Source organism: Gymnodraco acuticeps, unplaced genomic scaffold (assembly GCF_902827175.1).
Source record: "Gymnodraco acuticeps unplaced genomic scaffold, fGymAcu1.1, whole genome shotgun sequence".
Classification (NCBI taxonomy): domain Eukaryota; kingdom Metazoa; phylum Chordata; class Actinopteri; order Perciformes; family Bathydraconidae; genus Gymnodraco; species Gymnodraco acuticeps.
Genome location: NW_022989816.1, coordinates 376,354 through 394,983, shown reverse-complemented (window position 1 = coordinate 394,983; position 18,630 = coordinate 376,354). Strand labels below are relative to the sequence as shown.

The 18,630-nt window shown below is 39.0% G+C and overlaps 2 protein-coding genes across 2 annotated transcripts; both read right to left on the bottom strand.

Moving 5' to 3' along the window:
- Window positions 1–1,246: 1,246 nt before the first annotated feature.
- Window positions 1,247–10,386, bottom strand: laptm4a (lysosomal protein transmembrane 4 alpha). Its single transcript, XM_034232283.1, has 7 exons — window positions 10,117–10,386; window positions 8,084–8,204; window positions 6,361–6,437; window positions 5,077–5,199; window positions 3,792–3,887; window positions 3,130–3,228; window positions 1,247–2,190 (listed from the first exon to the last, which is right to left on the bottom strand). Exons 1-7 carry the CDS (start codon window positions 10,243–10,245, stop codon window positions 2,116–2,118), a joined length of 720 nt encoding a protein of 239 aa, XP_034088174.1. The 5' UTR covers window positions 10,246–10,386; the 3' UTR covers window positions 1,247–2,115.
- A 4,764-nt stretch (window positions 10,387–15,150) lies between these two features.
- Window positions 15,151–18,579, bottom strand: LOC117556785 (syndecan-1-like). The gene is made up of 5 exons (XM_034232303.1): window positions 18,444–18,579; window positions 16,270–16,354; window positions 16,079–16,152; window positions 15,900–15,990; window positions 15,151–15,816 (listed from the first exon to the last, which is right to left on the bottom strand). Exons 1-5 carry the CDS (start codon window positions 18,507–18,509, stop codon window positions 15,653–15,655), a joined length of 480 nt encoding a protein of 159 aa, XP_034088194.1. The 5' UTR covers window positions 18,510–18,579; the 3' UTR covers window positions 15,151–15,652.
- Window positions 18,580–18,630: the final 51 nt, after the last annotated feature.

Genomic DNA, 18,630 nt, shown 5'->3' with positions numbered 1-18,630 from the left:
GCTGCCTTACACTGGCTCCCTATAGAACACAGGATAGAATTTAAAATTCTTCTTCTCGCCTACAAAGCCCTTAATGGGCAGGCGCCATCTTACCTTAAAGAACTCATTATACCCTACTGTCCTACTAGGGCATTGCGTTCCAAGAATGCAGGGTTGTTGGTTGTTCCTAGAGTCTCTAAAAGTACAATGGGAGCCAGAGCCTTTTCTTATCAAGCTCCACATTTGTGGAATCAGCTTCCAGTTTATGTTCGGACGGCAGACACCCTATCCGTTTTTAAGAGTGCGCTTAAGACCTTCCTTTTTGATAAAGCTTATAGTTAGGGCTGATTAGATTCAGCCCCTAGTTTTGCTGATATAGGCTTAGTTTGTGGGGGGACATCTTACTTCTTTCTGTCTATACCTGTGTACTCTCATGTTCCGATTAACCCAGCTTCCCCAAATGTCTTTCTTTTTGGTGTCTATATACGCCGGGATCCAGAGTCATGGATGATCCTGCGCTCCTCTGTCCTGGATCGCGAGCCCTGGATCTTGAGTCGTGGCTGTGGTCCTGGATCATAGGTCCTGGATGGATATCCTCGTGGATTCATCTTCCTATTATACACACATGCATTTCCAAACATTTGGACTACCTATGTTGCAAATGTATTATCTTTTCAATTTACACACGGCATCTATTGCACGTCTGTCCGTCCTGGGAGAGGGATCCCTCCTCTGTTGCTCTCCCTGAGGTTTCTCCCATTTTTCCCTTTAAACTGTGGGTTTTCTCCGGAAGTTTTTCCTTGTACGATGTGAGGGTCTAAGGACAGAGGGTGTCGTATTGTCATACTGATATTTTGTACAAACTGTAAAGTCCACTGAGACAAATGTAACATTTGTGATATTGGGCTATATAAATAAACATTGATTGATTGATTGAAATGGCATAATACAGATTTGGTCCACTTTAACAAGCTTGATAAACACATCAATACATAAATGATTTTAATGACAACATATGATTCTGAAATGGGCCAATCCGCATAGCAAGTAGCCTATATTACTTTGCTACTTTGAGTATTTTTAGATGCCAATACTTTTGTACTTTTACTTGAATTACCTTTTGAATACAGGACTTTTACTTGTAACAGAGTATTCCTACACTGAAGAACTTGAAGTGTTTCTCAACATCACAGACGTTCACTTTTAAAATCTGCTTTTGAATTTACTACAGAATCTTAGACATAACAAAAGAGTCATGGAGACATAATTTTTCTGAAACGTTTATTGAAGTCAAATGTATTTCCACTAGGATAAAATCATAATACCAATAAAGAAATGGGGAGGCTTTTGATAAGCATGCAAATACTAATGTTCACAAGACTAGCTGCTGCTCCAGATGTCGGGCGAGGAGGAAGCAGAGAAAATGATCATCATCATCAGTGCCCTCCGCTCTCTCTCTGTCTCTCCGTTTCAGCTGGGAAACTAATCCCTATCTTTGCTCACACATCGGGGCAGCAGAGTGATGAAAATGTCAGGGGTGGCAGTGAACTGAACCACAGCAAAGCTAAATAAATACCAGGCGAAAAAGTGCTACAGACTCCATTCAATGACTGAGATGGAATAGTCTAGGTGTAAATAATTAGGGGGGAAAATAACACAATTCAACAATAAGAGCTATAATAAATGGATTGTCATAATATGTTTTTTACACTTCATATATCAATCAATAGATAGGATGGTGCTGGATTGATGATAGCATTTCAAGCAATTTATTTTCACATGTATCCCTTTTGCTAAGACATAAAAAAGGCCAGAGGGGTGGGAGCGAGGGCTGGTAGCTTCCTTTGCTTTTCAAACATCACATTCATTCATTCATCTCACAGATTTCAGTCTTTCCCATCTTTCCCCTCTCACACCTCCGGGATGCTCTATAGACGCTCTGTAGGAACACAGAGGGAAGGGCTGAACAAAACGTTGTCAGTGGCCTTACACGTACACAGTGGGTCAGGGAAGGGGGGGGGGGGTGAAATGGTGTTCAGAAAGGGTTAGTGAGGCAAGGTAGGAATGCATATGGTGGTGGTGTGTGTGTGTGTGTGTGTGTGTGTGTGTGTGTAGTTTGGCAACAGGGGCTGGTGCTTAAGCAGGCATGTAAGGGGGAGGTGGCTCCTTCTCTGGCATCTTCATCGCCATCTCGTAGGTAGGCAGGATGTACTGGAGAAGAAAACAAATCAGCATAACATCAGTAAGGCAAGTTTATTTATATAGCACCTTTCAACACAAGGCAATTCAAAGTGCTTTATATAGTAATCTATATTAATCCAGATGCACACATATTAGGGCTGCAACTAAGGAATATACACATTTTAAATTCATTCATCTGGATATCAAGAGTCTTAATGGTCAAAAATCATATTTTAAGCATCCAATCCAACTTTATTTATATAGCACTTTAAAACCTTCAGACCAAAGTGCTGTACAGAGAGATAAGCTCACACAACATAATATAAATACATTTAAAATACAAGATACAAACACAAAACAAACCATGCTAAAGCATGCTAAAAGTTAACTTATTTTAGCGTCTCTAAAGTTAATGCAGGTTGTCTTCTATGATATTGAAGTGAACATGTGGTGATATTGGGCTGTTTGTTCGACAAAAGTAGGGATTAAAATATGACAATTTGGGATTTTGGACCTTTGAAATATGCTTTTTACACCAAACAATTATTTTAATCATTGTCAAGGGAACTGACAGACAAATTGATAACATATTTGTAATTGTGGATTTCAATTCCATATGAGATAACCTCACCACCAGTTAAGTGTGTCATCTCATCAATATGACTAAACGTTTTAATTTAATAACTATTAGACATTTAAGAGTCTTTGAAAGAGGAGATTTTTTTACGAAAAACATGGTAGCTGGCAATAAATGTTATTTCTTCTGACAGGTTGTTCTTTTTTGAACACTTAATGTGATTACTGCCTGCTTTTGGCTTCTTATACCATCACTGCGTGGACAGTATGCCACCTGTTGGCCCAACGTCAGCATTACACATTGCTTTACCAAAAAGTGTCGAGTGTGTGACAGCGATACCGCTCGGAAAATTCACAGCAGTCAATCAGAGAGCAGTCAGGCAGCCTGCATACCTGGGGAGGGGTCTCGAAGGCCGGGAAGACTGCAATCTCTGGCATGTTCCTGTTGTTGATGTACTTGTAGCAGTTCCACACACAGTTGATCAGGTAGGACTGGAAAGCAAACATTTATTTTGAATGTTATTATTAAACTTGCTAAAACCACAACATATCTTTTAAATTTAAAAACAGCACAAAAATTCATCATATTTTTTAATATGGCTTTTAATTTGGGTTAACTTTCAATTCTCTCTGTCCATGTTTTACATATTTTTTTCTGTTTTGCTTTTATTTTACATATTTTTATTGTTTTATTTTAACATACTTTAATTTCTTGTTAGCTTTAATTCACGGGTATTTCATTAGGATCGCTGTAGATGTTTTATCTTGTTCTGTATTTATTTTAATATTGTTTTTATGTTTTCTGTAAAGCACTTGAATGAAAGGTGCTATACAAATAAAGTGTATTATTATTATATACACATCATCATCATCATCATCATCATCATCATCATCATCATTTTACTGAATCCACAGACATTTAACTAATATCAACTTCCTCATCTAAAAAAAAAAAATCAAACTTACTATGTTTTAAGTTTGATTGGATCGAAATTAAATGAACCAAAACACAGAATAAACCGGATGGATCTGTGAATAAATAACAAGGATTTCACCTTGAGGATGATGAGGAAGGCAAAGAAGACGAGCACGAAGAGCAGCAGGCAGCTGGAGTCCAGAGAGAGCAGGTTATCTTTGTACGGGAAGTCCGGCTGAGGAGGACAAGAACAGACGGCAGATAATCAATGAGACCTTTTTAAACTCAACACACATCTCCATCAACGCTGCCACGCAACCCACAGAAAGAAACTCAACCCTTAGAGCGCTTGAGGTTGTTTAAACAGTCAAATGTCATAGGTGAATCATTTTCAGTATTTATCAACATTTGTATAGCCTGATTATACTGATTATTATTTGCTTTCAGTCATGTTTTCTCCTCATTGTCCATGAACGTGGAATAACATTTAACACTTATCAAAAAGTATTTACAATAAGTGCACTAAAGTATGAAGATACTAAATCAACTCTCTTCTAAGAACAACTTGTAATGGTTTACAAATATAACATTGACATTCAAATACAAATATCTTTACCCTTCTACATAAACCTTAAATCGTGTAACTTTTTAATTTATTCTATTTTGTATTATATTGTAACTTTTTTTAACTTTAATACTTAATTTTCATGCATGTAACATTAAGCTGTCTTTGGCTGTTTTTCTGCTGTAACAAGCAGGGTTCGTACACTTTTTCACCAATGATTTTCCATGACTTCTCCATGACCTTTACCTAATTTTCCATTACCAAAACAATGACTCTTTCTCAGCGGTACCACTGAAAATGGTTTATTTTAACATGGAACAGGAAAATAAGGTCTGCATCTGAAACATGTCGTGCCTATCTAAAACAAATCAAATAGTAGGATTACTAGCTTCTACACGCTAAAGCAACTAAAATCTCTCACCAGCAAAATATCTCGTCAGTTAAATGCCATTTTACGTTTCATTACTAAACGATACAGTATTTATTATCATTATAGTATTACTACTTTGGTGATTAGATCAAATATAAATTATATTTGACGCAACTTTAGTTACATTTCCATGACTTTGGGAAAAATATTGTTTTCCATAACTTTTCCAGGGCCTGGAATTAGCATTTTGAATTTCCATGACTTTTCCAGGTTTTTAATGACCGTAAGAACCCTGAACAATGTACATTTCCCCTCTGCGGGACTAATAAAGGGATTCTGAGGTATTTTTAGGTAAAAATGACATAAAAAGGAGAGCAATGAGGCTTAGTATTAGATGCTGTTTTCTATTGTCAGGGTTAATAACGGTGGTGTCATGAATTATAACGCCACGGGATCAGACTGTGGACAGAGGAATGTGTTGGCACTGACCAGCTGGTCCAGGTAGTCCTTGATCCGGGGAAGGTAGGTGAGAGAGCTGATGGCCACCAGGCAGCTCAGAGCAAAGTCAAACAGCTGGTAGCAGAAAAACGGGATGAGCCAGCCGTCACGATGCTGAGGAGAACGATTACAGGGGAGACAAAGAATTATAATGAACAAACTTATCAGTTAGGCAGAGGCTGTTTGAGGTCATTGAGCACAAGGAACATGTTGCATTAATCAACCTTATCCCCCAACACATGTCTTTGATTAACATTTAGACATATTTGTATCATGGAGGTATTGCCCTCTACAAGAACTACAGATAAAGATGCATTCACAGCCTGCATCAAAACAGCTTTCAGTGCTTGTTCCATTCTAACCCTGGGTTTCTCTGTTTAATTGAGATCTTTCCTGGATTGAAAAAACGCCTTTTGCTCTGCGCTCAGGCTGCATCATCACATGTGGTTTGGGGTAAATGAAAAGAGCCTGCCTACAGAGACAGAGAGTGCTGACGCTGTAGCATTAGCAAGCCTCACTGTAACGAATACAAAGAGAAGATTGAAGATCTGCAGCGTTCCTTTAACTGGGTCACTTTACAAGAATCTCTACAGGCATTCTGGGTGTTTTTTATGCAAGGACGATACTTCTACTTTACTCTCCAATCTTAGTTAATGTAGCAAAGTACTAAATATATTTCGTACATTATGAACATGAAACATTTAGGATATTGAATTGGGACACTACAACAACTGCGGCTCTGCACCGCCACACTGCATTGGAAAAGGGGTTTCTACTACTGTTGTCTGGGAGATGTTCGTGCACAGCTAACGCATAACTCTTGCAGACCGTCAGCATGAACAGATCCTGCAGATGCGAGTCACCCTTTAACTGTGCAGACATCCTAACCAGCAGCTTAATGCAGGGCCACGACTAAAGGCTATCAAACCTGTCAGTGTTGATGCCATCGGGCAGGCCTGTGAGGTAAAGATGACAGGCAGTGAAAACAAAGAACGGAGCGCTCAACTCCCACTGCACCAGCACTCTTTTGAACATCCAGCTGAAATGAACTGAAGTTTAAAGAAAAAGGGAAGGGTGCTTTGGTATTTCGTATGACGTCTTGCTTAGCTCTTAAATCCGGTGCTATTATTAAACAGCGTGAAAGCAATGTTTTTTTTTCAATGCATGCAGTCTGGGATCACATATTAGCATAAGAAACCATGACGGCGCTTTAAAGTAAGTACACGCTGTCAAAAGAGAATTAGAAACGGCAGAGTAGCCACTGTGCAGACTTACAGTGATGGCTCCATACACCATCATGGCACTGATGGTGAGCATCAGCAGAGAGATGGCAAATCCCACACAGGCATTCTCTGTGGGAGAAAAAGTGAGAATAAAGAAAAAGCATGGAAGCGTTATTACAATTTGAGTTTATTCGCACATAAATCATTACTTATCAGTGAGTGAGGATGGATTGGTCGGCTCTCCTTGAAGCAGCAGTGATTTACATTCTGCAAGTGAACAGTTCCCACGGCTGGGCTCTTTGCAGCTAACTCCGTTTTAAAGGCAGGCTCTGGGGAGCATTAAGCCTCTCCCTCAGAGCTATGTAGCGTGGGTAAATACACAATGAAACTCAGACTGGGATAATTAAAAGGCCTGTCTTTCATATCCTCTTTTATCTCCATCACTCAGTTGATCGCTTCCTCAATCAATGGTGCCTGTTGCACAACTGACGATGAGACGATGCTGGTGAGAACGCTACAGCAGCACTGCGGCCTGGAGGCTTCTCTTTGTTATTCAGCAGCTCCAGCAGCACAACCTAAACATGGAGGACTGTCTGCAGCTCAAGTTGAGGTTTTAGAAAACAAAATAACAGTCTCAAGTTCTGGTTAATGAATAAAAAAAAAAGGCTTGTACTTTGGAGTTGGTGGAAAGTCCACTTTTGCAGTTTGTGAAAACATAGCATTCAATTATTATGGACCTTTGACTGGTCTAATTGTTTTGATTTGTCTTTGTGTTGTTTTTGTCCACCTGTATTTAGTTTTAGGTTTATACTAACACTAGGCCAGGGTCAGATGTGTCAACAAATTGCTTTTTTATATAGTGTTACTGCAATCTCTACATTTCTTGTTAAAGCAATGTTTTTTCAATGAATAGCAGAACATTGTGCAGTTTTACAATCTGTTTTCTTAAGCCAAATGTTACATCTTTAAATGGTCTGTTTTGTCTGATTAAACAGTCTAAGATCCAAAGTTATTTCATTAACTTACACATAAGATCAAGAGGGGGACCAAAGAGATTTGGAGAAACTGCAACACAATCATTTAGCATTTTGTTATAGACAAAAAGCTTAATCCAAACTTAAAGCTAGAGACCCTTTCCTCATGTTATCTCTTAATATCTCTTTCAAACATTTAGTGGTATAAAGAGCGTGCAGCCTGATGAAGCTGCACTAACATGCTAACTTTACACTCCTGTTTGCCTGCTGTGGGAAGGTCAACCCACAACGATTGTTTCCTCTTCTCTCCCGCCGAGTCAATGTTTCAGAAAAATGAAGAGGAGTCACCAAGCCAAATGAACAGAACAAACGCCAGATGGAAAAAGCACTCCGATAGTCCTGCCAGCCCTGCCCTGGTACAAGCACCTCAGCTAAAACACAAAACCTCAAGGAAATACAAAAGAACAATACAAGTGACCCCAGTCCAATAACAACATGAACACAGTTGCTTTGATTTGCACTCCGTGGGGAGGTTTGCTCCCTGAGGAAGATGAATCACATGTTCCACCTCACATAATAGCAGCTCATCTGTTGAGCACATATACACTTCTAAATCCAGAGCATATGTTTGATGTTTCCGCGGGCAAAACATCTTCATCTGAACACCATGGAAGTAAGGCCTACCTTGAATGAATATATTCAAAAAGGTGTAAATGCCTCTCAATAAACTCAAAACAATGTATTTTTATAATGCTGTTTGAGAGCCCTTATAGTATTTCTTATGTAGATTTAACCGCTTACCAGACATCCTGTCGGACGCAAAGTAATGGTCGATGACCTCATACTGCAAGTCGATAGTGGGCACGTTCTCCGGGTGGGTCACAGCTACCGTCAGCAGGATGCCCATCAACAGGTTGACTACCTGAAAAGAGGAAGGAGGGAAAAGAGAGAGGGTTTTTAAAAGAACAATTATGCATGTCTTAGCACATTACCAACAAATTGTTTAGCCTTTAAATAATTAACAACATTTTTGGATTAAATAACTCCTTTAAGGTCAGGCATTAGTTTTCAGTTTAAGGAAGTTAACATGTGGATAAGATAACAGTGAATCATTTATCACTGTTTTTATGTCAAGGTTACTTTATCATCATGTGGTAATGAAGGCGTGAGGAGCAACCATTTAAGGACCTGAGGATGCTCCAGCATTCAAGCTGCTACATTCATAAGATACAGAATATTGTGGTAAATTAAGGGAAATAGACATACAGTAGCACATGGTGTCATGACCTGAAACAACTGGTTATCTGGAAGGAAGAACATCCAAGTTAATATAATCTTTTATAATAGATGGAATTTCAAATTAATGTGAAATACTATAAATAAATGGTCCTAGTCTATCATTTAAAAACTAGCTTTTTAGAGCTGGAACTAACTTGGAACCAGAGCATCTGCGACAAAACAAAGCATTATTGTTCGACACTGACCTCAACATTTTATCTAAAACTTCTCCAACTTTAACTGCAGAAAAGTGTAGCGTAGGCTGATCATGTCCAGTTGTTTATGTGTTCTGACAATATCAAGGAGGATAGAGAAGGGAACTTATTGTGCATTTTCAATTATGTATCTCTCCTCCTCCTGATATCTGGCTGTAGCATCATTAAATGCAAAAAAGCCAAATTAACCACATTATCAGCTTCTCCCAAATATACTAAATCTTAACGTTAACTAACTGTATCGCTGTGTCTGGTTGTTGTATCCGATTTTTTGTGTGTGTTGCATCTAGCTTGAGACCTAGTGCTACATAAAATAAGATGGACCTATATTGATCCCCTCTGGGAAATTCAGTTTTTGTCAGCAATAGAATAAAGGAAACACATATAGTAAAACATATACACAGGGATATTAACAATAGGAATTAGAAAATTAAAAAAAACATGTAATAACAAAACAATAAAAAAGGACTCAAACTCTGATCAGGTGAATTTATATGTATACAGATATGTGAACAAGAGTAATTATATATACATCAGTGTGATTTCGTGAAAATAGAGGGAAATGCTCATGGGTTTTTGTATGAGTCAAGTAGTGTCCAGCTGGCAAAAAGCTCGAAATGCAACCGAAAACATGAACATCTGTTCTGTGACGTGGTGGAGGGGATTATAGCAGAAGTTAATGAGAAATGTGCAGAAATAGCTGACCTTAGCAAACAGTTGTAACTACTTCAGCCTGTATATGAACTAATAGAAACTAGATAATATTATGTTAATACTTTTTTAACAACATAAATAATGTCAAAACCCGTATCCCTTACAGCATGCGACTGTGGATTCCCTCATTGCCAAGCTTGTTATGATTTGACAGCCATTACGCTATCAAGTTAGCGGAATGTTGCCTAGCTTGCGCTTACGTGCAACATAAGTCCAAATGTGACACATTTCATACCCTCTGAACCCAATCGGGTGTGGGTAACTAGCAGGAATATGCCACTGACTGTCTTTATATCAATTAAATAACCGCGTTTTCAAGGTTGGGTGAGTTGTATCGACATAAACACTGAGCTAGTCAAAGCTGTAATGCTAGCAGGCTGCTAACGCTAGCTCTCTGTACAGTTATAAGCGAGGCGTGTAACGGCTGTTTAAAATGGTCAAAAAGTAGCACCTAGCTTACATTAAAGTGAACGAAAACAGTCGTAATACTAACATTGATATGTGTATCGAAAGTCTGGTTGACATTTATAATGTAACTTGTTACTTTTATCGAACTTATCACAGAACTTATTGACAAGCATTGCTAGCTAGCATTAGCTCGCTAATCCCCATCACCATTTTACGCACCATATACCAAGTTCCCAGAATGATGGTCCCCGTCCGGACGTGGCAACATCCGCAACACCGGGTGGTGTACAGTCTGTCTCGAGTTGGCTTAAAGTGATGCATGTCCTCCACAAGCGTAGGAAGAAACATCGGGAGCTGGTCGTGGAGGATACAATTCTTCACAGCATTCACTGTTCACAACAGTCAGTAGACGAACTCGGAGGAGGAACGCCCACCCAGCAAATTGACGAGATGGGAGACACCGCGATAACAACACACGGGAAATAGAGGGTAACTTTGACTGACAGGAATCTTAACCAATGAGCGTGAAGCAGCCCTGTTACAGAACAGGGCTGCAAAATATGTCTGCTCTTTTAACACTCGAAACGCCAACGGGTACATTTTACCCGCAGCTGTTTTTTGATTGTATGTAACTTTTTTTCCATAACATATTAAAGTCTCCCAGTCCGTGACTTTTCCTGAAAGTGTGTTATGTCGCACCCTCTGTTGTTAAAAATTGTCAATAGGAAGTCAGAATGAAAAATTCGCCAAAAAAAAGCCATTTATACCAATATCCGCCAGCGGGTAATATTTACCTCATAGAAAATGCAGCGTAAGCATGACGTGTTGCTATAGCAACGCCTTTTGTCTACTGCGGTTCCTTATAGATAGATAGATATATTGATAGAGAGAGAGCTAGATAGATAGATAGATAGATAGAGAGATATAGATAATGTAACATCTTGGAGAATACAAGATCTTGGATGACTGAGCTCACGTTGAGGACGTAATGCATGTGTGCAGGTTACGTGCCAGTTGAATAAAGATGGACACTCTGAATGAGAGAAGTAGTCCGCGTCGTCTGTTTATGTAGACAATTATATGTCCATAGAACAGAACATTACAGAGAGATCGATAGATAGTTATATATAGATGGATAGAGAGATAGAGAGATTTGTACCTAAACAAAACACAAGTCGAACACCAAGCGTTTAAATCAGCACTTGTAGCGATATTTTATACTTCATGCTATCTGCAGAAACGATATCATATGAAAAGCTGAGAGTCCACAGATTCTATTGGTATAAGTTTCATCCCTGTGCGATCAAAACTCACTGTTCTGTATGATAAATAAAAGAACATTGTACCTTGAAAATCAATAGCGGGTACATTTGACCCGTTGGCGGTTTTAGGTATACAGCGACCTCTGGCGGTTCTAGTGTTAAATCACTTTTAACAACTCACTCTTTTAGAATTGCTTTTATGTGACTTTATTTATATTTATTTTGTCTTTATCTATGCATTTTAGTGTTATTATTTTCAACCTGTTTTTATGTTAAGATGCTGTTATTTAGTTCACTTGCTCTTTGTGTATCTTTATGTGAAAGCACTTTGTGACTATGTTTTGAAAGGTTCTATATACATAAAGTGTATCATTATTATTAATAGGCTTGTTTAGGTTGTTGAAAATGATCTTTTATCCTTGTCGTTTTCTTTTACAATTCACATCTGTATTGCAAAAGACAATATTCTCTATGTGGTGTCATTATTGTCAGTATTAAGTGTGAGAGTTATTCAATTATTCCTTTAATTAACAACAGTTCAAGTGGCAGTTCAACCCTCATCTAGTAATCAGTTGCCCTTTTAAGTGTTATGGTGTTACCTTTAGGAGGGTGTACATTATTTTGCAACTTCATCTTTTACCATTTGAAAATCAATCACATTTTCCTGATTAGTACATACATATACTAAATAAACATTATACATACACTCTAGTTATATGCTAGTAAAACAAACATAAAGACATTCAGGATTGATATTTTGTATCAACAATTATCAAATACAAAAATAGTAAATATCTAGGGTCTAGATCAGGGGTTCCCAACCTTTATTGCCAAGGACCGGCAGATAGCCTACATTTAAAAAAAAATCGCGGACCGTCAATTTTAACTGATTTTAATATTTACTCACCACCAGCAGGTAGCAACAGAGGCTAATTGTATGTAAAAGCCTGAACAAATACTACAACAATATGCAAACCAAAACATAGTAACAACGTTTAAAAAAGAACCGGTGTCGTTTTTTGGTTTTTCGGAAAAACGGAAAACCAAAAAACCGACGCTATTCAGTTTTTAAACCAAAACGGGAAAACGTTTTGGTTTTGCTTGTATGATATACGGATAATCCAGTGATGTGAAAACGAGGAGAAGGCGCATTATGAAGGAGGTGTGTGTGTGTGTGTGTGTGTGTGTGTGTGTGTGTGTGTGTGTGTGTGTGTGTGTGTGTGTGTGTGTGTGTGTGTGCGCGCGCGTGTGTGTGTGTGCGCGCGTGTGTGTGTGTGCGCGTATGTGTGTATGTGTGTGTGTGTGTGTGTGTGTGTGTGTGTGTGTGTGTGTGTGTGTGTGTGTGTGTGTGTGTGTGTGTCACTGGCATTTCTTTTCAGAAGATATTATGATAGTGACGTTCGTTCCGCTGCACGTCCGACAGCATTTAGCACTACATCGAGATTAAGATTAAACTAGCCTAATTTATTTTTGGGAACACCCGCATATAGGCTACCTATGGAGTTAGCCAGATGTGTGTAAATTACTGAACATTTGAAAACAAATGCCGGTGTCGGACAGACACAAACAGAGCTGAGCAGAGCGCACACACACACACACACACACACACACACACACACACACACACACACACACACACACACACACACACACACACACACACACACACACACACATCATGCGCCTTGGTGACTGGACATCTCCTTCATAAAACTAATAAAAGGGGGAGTAATCGGGCAGTTCGATGTGTGTAGACGCAGGGTGGGAATTTCACGACGGCCACGACGGCCATGGCCGTCGTTGCCCCGCACTTTGGCCGTGATGCCCTGTGGAAAAAAATGCAATTCACGGCCAAAGTGGCCTTTGTGCCCCTGTCAAAAGTTCCAGTGTAAACAACGCTAGTGAAGTCATACTAGTGCGCGCAGTAGGATAGTCCCGTGTCTGTGGATCAGAGCGATTGCTCTGCTGTGATTGTTCCGTCAGACATGCCTGTAGGGGCCCGACAGCCTCCACCTCAGCCGCGGGAGCAAGACAAGCACAGGTAAGCAAGTGTTTATAGAAAGTACTATTGATAGGTAATTACCATTGTATTAGCCTATTTAAAGTCGACTCGTTACATTTTGTCATGAAAACTAGCGATAGCTAGCTAGTTTGGATAGAGCTAACGTCTTCCTTTCAAGGGGTCTACATCTAGTGTTGCTTCTACATACAAGCTAGCAGATAGCTGTCACCTTTGAATCTAGTATTTTTCTTGCTAAGCGGTTTTGATATAATACATGACTGACTTATGTGGTTTATGGCTGAACTTATACGTTTAAGAAACACTATTGCTAATCAGCCATTTGTAAAACGACTGGTGTTGACTTTTCAGTCATGTTGATTGACCAGCGTAATTTAACCAAACGGCCTTTGTGCCCTGTCATGTGGCCTTTGTGCCCTTAAAAAAAATGTGAACGGGAAGGCCAAATGGCCTTGCCCCTAAAATGACAACATTCCAAGCCTGGTGTAGAGGTGTGTGTCGTTAACACGTAGCAGCCTGCAGTCACTCTTAAACTGTTCTGCTTAAGGTAAACACAGCGAAGGCGGTGCGTAAAAAGGCACAGCTCTCGGTGCGCTGGTGCTGCACTTCTCAGAGGCGGAGTATAGGTCCCGCTGCTTCCTGATGCTGCCTGCAGCCATTTCATGAAGTGAAGGAGGTTTTCCTTCTATAAAACAGCTGTGGGCAGCAGATACCGTGAGAGTCTCGGACATGAATGCATAGATCAAGGCAGACTGGTTTACTCTCCTGTTTTGCCAATCCGGTGCTTAAACAAAGGCAAGGCAAGTTTATTTATATAGCACTTTTCAACACAAGGCAATTCAAAGTGCTTTACAAAAAAATGAAAGACATTAAGAAAATGGCATTTAAAATCAGTCATTAAAAAGAAAAGCTATAAAATAAACATATAGGCCTAGCTCTATACACTCCTGGCCGACATGTCCTTAAAATGAAGTCCGAGTTTGAAATATATCTCAAATAATGTATGCACTGCCATTTCCCCACATAAACATAACAGTCTGCAATTAAACGGTTGACTCCTGTGCGCTCCTCTTCCTACTTGGCGCACCGGTAACTTTCTCGTGCACACAAGAGGCTGAGACCAGGCTGAGACCAGGCTGAGACCAGGCTGAGACCAGGCTGAGACCAGGCTGAGACCAGGCTGAGACCAGGCTGAGACCAGGCTGAGACCAGGCTGAGACCAGGCTGAGACCAGGCTGAGACCAGGCTGAGACCAGGCTGAGACCAGGCTGAGACCAGGCTGAGACCAGGCTGAGACCAGGCTGAGACCAGGCTGAGACCAGGCTGAGACCAGGCTGAGACCAGGCTGAGCCGCCGAATACCTCGGCACATCATAAAAGCCATTTTCAACGGTTATCTGGTGAAAGATTAACTAGGCTACTGGATGAAATAATAGGACTGGTATAGGTACGAACATTAAACACTTTTTGAAAAATATATGATAAAATATTTTTATATATTTATAATTCTGCAAATATTACAATAAACTCACAGCTATTTCGCGGCCCGGCAGTAACACCTCCGCGGCCCGGTACTGGTCCGCGGACCGGGGGTTGGGAACCCCTTGTCTAGATGACATTACGAGATAGTTACATAGCAGCTCATCATTATTACCAAATTGTATTATTTTACATTTATTATGCACCCTACAATGAGTTCACCCATAGATTGTTCATGTCACATGGATTATTTAACGCACTGTAATGGGGGATAATGCTGAGGTTTCCCTATTTAACACAGTTAATCAAGTATTTCTGGTTAAACCAGGACTCTAGTCAGGGATTTATAATAATGAGGTCATTAGTCCTGCATGCAGCTTAAAAGGCCCTGTTACACCTGGGTGTAACAGAGGGGAGAGGCTCACAGCATACATTCTGAAGTGTTACAGTATTAAAAGCAGTGGTGTTACTTACAACAATAACAATGGCTAAGTTTCATAAAGCCAGTCCCATAAAGTGTATTTTTTAAATGTAAAAGCTACAAAAAAGTGTGCATGGAAGCAAAGATAGCTGCCACTTTAAAACAATTACATAGCAAAGTATATTTTACATGGTTGATAATTAATCACATACTACATCTATGATCTTCTTTACGCACAAACAATGCCAAATAAGATCATACACCTGCTGACAACCCATCATTTATAAAGAAATAAAGCAAGTTAAAATTAGTAGCAAAACTTCAATGATACCTTTGGCCCTGTGTAGAATGAAGCAATCTCAAATCCTTTTTAAGATAGTAAACAAAAACAATTCTTCATAAATATAAATACATTATCAATGAACAACTGCAGATACATTTGTATTAGGTGGGATAGTCAGCGATTCACCCCCAATATTAAGAGAAGACAAAACGTTTACAGTCGCTCCCAAGGTACATACATTTGCCTGGCAACCTCCCTTTAAAACATAAACATTGGTGTTAAAATGTTAAGTTAAACAATCACTTCTTCCCTGTTGGGTCTGTGATAATCTCCATGTGAAGTCGTCTGCTGGGCCAGGACGTATCCTTCATTATCTTTCTGCTGCCATGTATAGATTAATATTGCAGCCATTGCAGCTGCAAGTACCACTCCTATCAATCCTCCTGCAATAACAGCTGAACACAAATGACTGAGTTAGAAACAATCACACAGTGTAAAACTCTGTCAAATATGCTTAATGTACCGTAAGGCAAAGTACCAGCAAAGATTTCTTTGTTGTCCAAAAAGATCTTGCTGCTTGCCACAAGAACATATTCTGATCCCATGTTGTCGTTCAGGTCTGAAGTACCCTATAATAAAAAAGAGCAGGATTAAAACCTTATTTTCTGCTCTGCCATCTTCCTAATGAGGTTAAGAAGAAGTGAGACTCTACCGTACATCAAAGTTAGTCTGGGTTCCACCTCCTGCTGCTAAAATGTGGATATCTTTGCTGTTGGTGTTTTTAATTTCACCTGGTGAGACAGAGAGTAGACATGTATTGTGTTTGGTTTTTGAAAAATAATGAAAAGATACTGTATTAAGTGGAGTATAACATTTCTATAGCCTTTGTTTGTGGTTTTCAGCATTACCTTGTTCTGTCCAATCTCCTGAACCAGAGCCAGAATCTTCCAAGTCATATCCTGATCCCTCCAAGTCTTCTGGAGGGCCAGGAAACTGATTTCATGGAGAAAAAGGGATGAAGATATTTACAGACGCAGTTCAACACAATACTGTTTCCTGTTGAAAACAGACATTGGGCTGACTAAGCCTATGAAGGTACTTTCCTTAAGAGGACAATAAAGAATGAATCATATCTCGGATACAAAGTCCCACTGACGCAATGTCAAAACACACTGTGGCTGACAAACCCATAATGATGCAGTTATCACCAATAAAGTGTAATGAGTACATATTATAGCTTGAATTACATGGTAAAATAACTCCACCCCTTTAGCAAAGCTGTAAAGGTAAAAGAACAGATGATCTGTTGTTTGGACTCAACACAGTCTATGTAGCAGCTCAGCACAACAATAAAAAGCTCCTAAAAAGATTTCTCTTTAAATAAATGACAAGCTAGACTCATTGATATAAACGTAATGGTCTTTATCACATAAAGCTGCTGTTCTTAATGAAATAAAAACTATAATGTTTTACAGCCTGGAAACAGGGGTAGAAAAGTATTACTCTTGATTGGATTGAGTAAAGAACAATCTGAACAGTCATACTGTAAATATCCCCACCCAGAAATAAAATGTGGCTTGGTTACCTCCCTGGATCAGTGGACTTTTTGATGTGTCATACTGTCCGTGCTTCCAGCTGTAATCGTGGACACTTATAATGTTTACAGCTGGAAGCAATTGTCAAGCGGCACTATTGCTTAAAAGGGATGCAGTGAACCTAATTTAACCTTATCCATGGTTTGTTTCTCCTGATGTTTGCAAGGGTTTTCTACAGACATGAGTGAAAGATGAACTTAACCCAAGATGCGAATGCTTTCTGTCTGTGTGTTAGCCCTGAGATGGACTAGCCGCATTGTACATAAGACGGTCTTACTGCACTTTGACTTGGAAACCACATCAAAGTGTTTGCTGCATATGATGTCTATCACCAAGTGTGAAAGAATTTCCGTACCAAGAATTAAAGGCCAACAGACATCAGAGCAGCGAAACTGAGACAAAAAAACAAACAATGTGGGTCAACCACACCAATAAAGACACACATCCTTTCACTTACTTTGGACTTCTTCAAAGAAAATAACGAAAAACATGTAAAAGCAATGAGATGACAGAGATATAAAAGTGCTATTAAATATAATATTTTAATAATTTTGTTTTGAATTCATCTTAATTAATGACAACATGGATATGGAAAAGTGTCAATTTATGTTGACTTGTAAGAGATAACATTTTTTTTTAATTGTGATGCTGCCTTAAAACATTATTTAGGAAGTAAAACATTTGTATCCGATTTGTATAAACTTCAACCACTTTAGTCTCTGAAGACTTGTTATGTTATAGAAGAGACTTTTAGTTTGGGGTTAGTCCAAGGTACACTCCTTTTTGTCACAAAATGCATGTAGCCTACTATAAAGACATTCATCTGTGGACGTATGAAATATCTGTAAAATAAAAATAAATGCGGTTCTTCTTGTTTATATAATTCCTACTGAAAGCCACATGACGTGTTGAAACCACAAAATGGGAAGTGTGATGTCCTCTGTTGAAACGCACCTGGTTTTCATTTTCATATATAGATAGAAAATGAGTACATTATGATTATTGATCCTTAATGTGTTCATCACATCTGGTAAAGGTGGAGCTAATTGAATTACTTTATATATTGCTGCTGGATATCTGTACCTAAAATGATATGTTTATAACTAGTTTTGTTAAATAAATGCAGTGGAGTGAAAAGTACAATATTGGCTTACAAAATAGAGTAGAAGTATAAAGTAGCATGACATTTAAATACTTAAGTAAAGTACAAGTAGCCCAAAATCGTACTTGAGTAAATGTACTTCAATACCATACACCACTGAAAATCAACAAATTCGATTAAATGTATATGTTGGTCACTGTAACTAACATTTAAAAAGATTCTCAATTAATCTCAAGGTTTAACAAACAACAAGGTCGTAAAACAACAAACACACCTTGGTGAAGTAATAAGCACCGGGTAACTTCAGGAAGTGAGAAGGGTGAGCAAGAGATTGACGTAACGTCTACAATGTCAAAATGTGTTTTAAAGATTAAAAGTGACTTACCGACATATTGACAGGATGTATTAATCCCAAAATCAAAAAACAGGAAGCTTTCAAATAAATCCTCATGTTTGGTTGAGTTGGTGTTCAGTTTATTTTGTACTCTTCCTCCAGCCTCTACCTGGCCGCCCAAACCACGCCCACCAATAAACACGTTCAACTGCCTTTAGATGCTACCCTGATAAACATC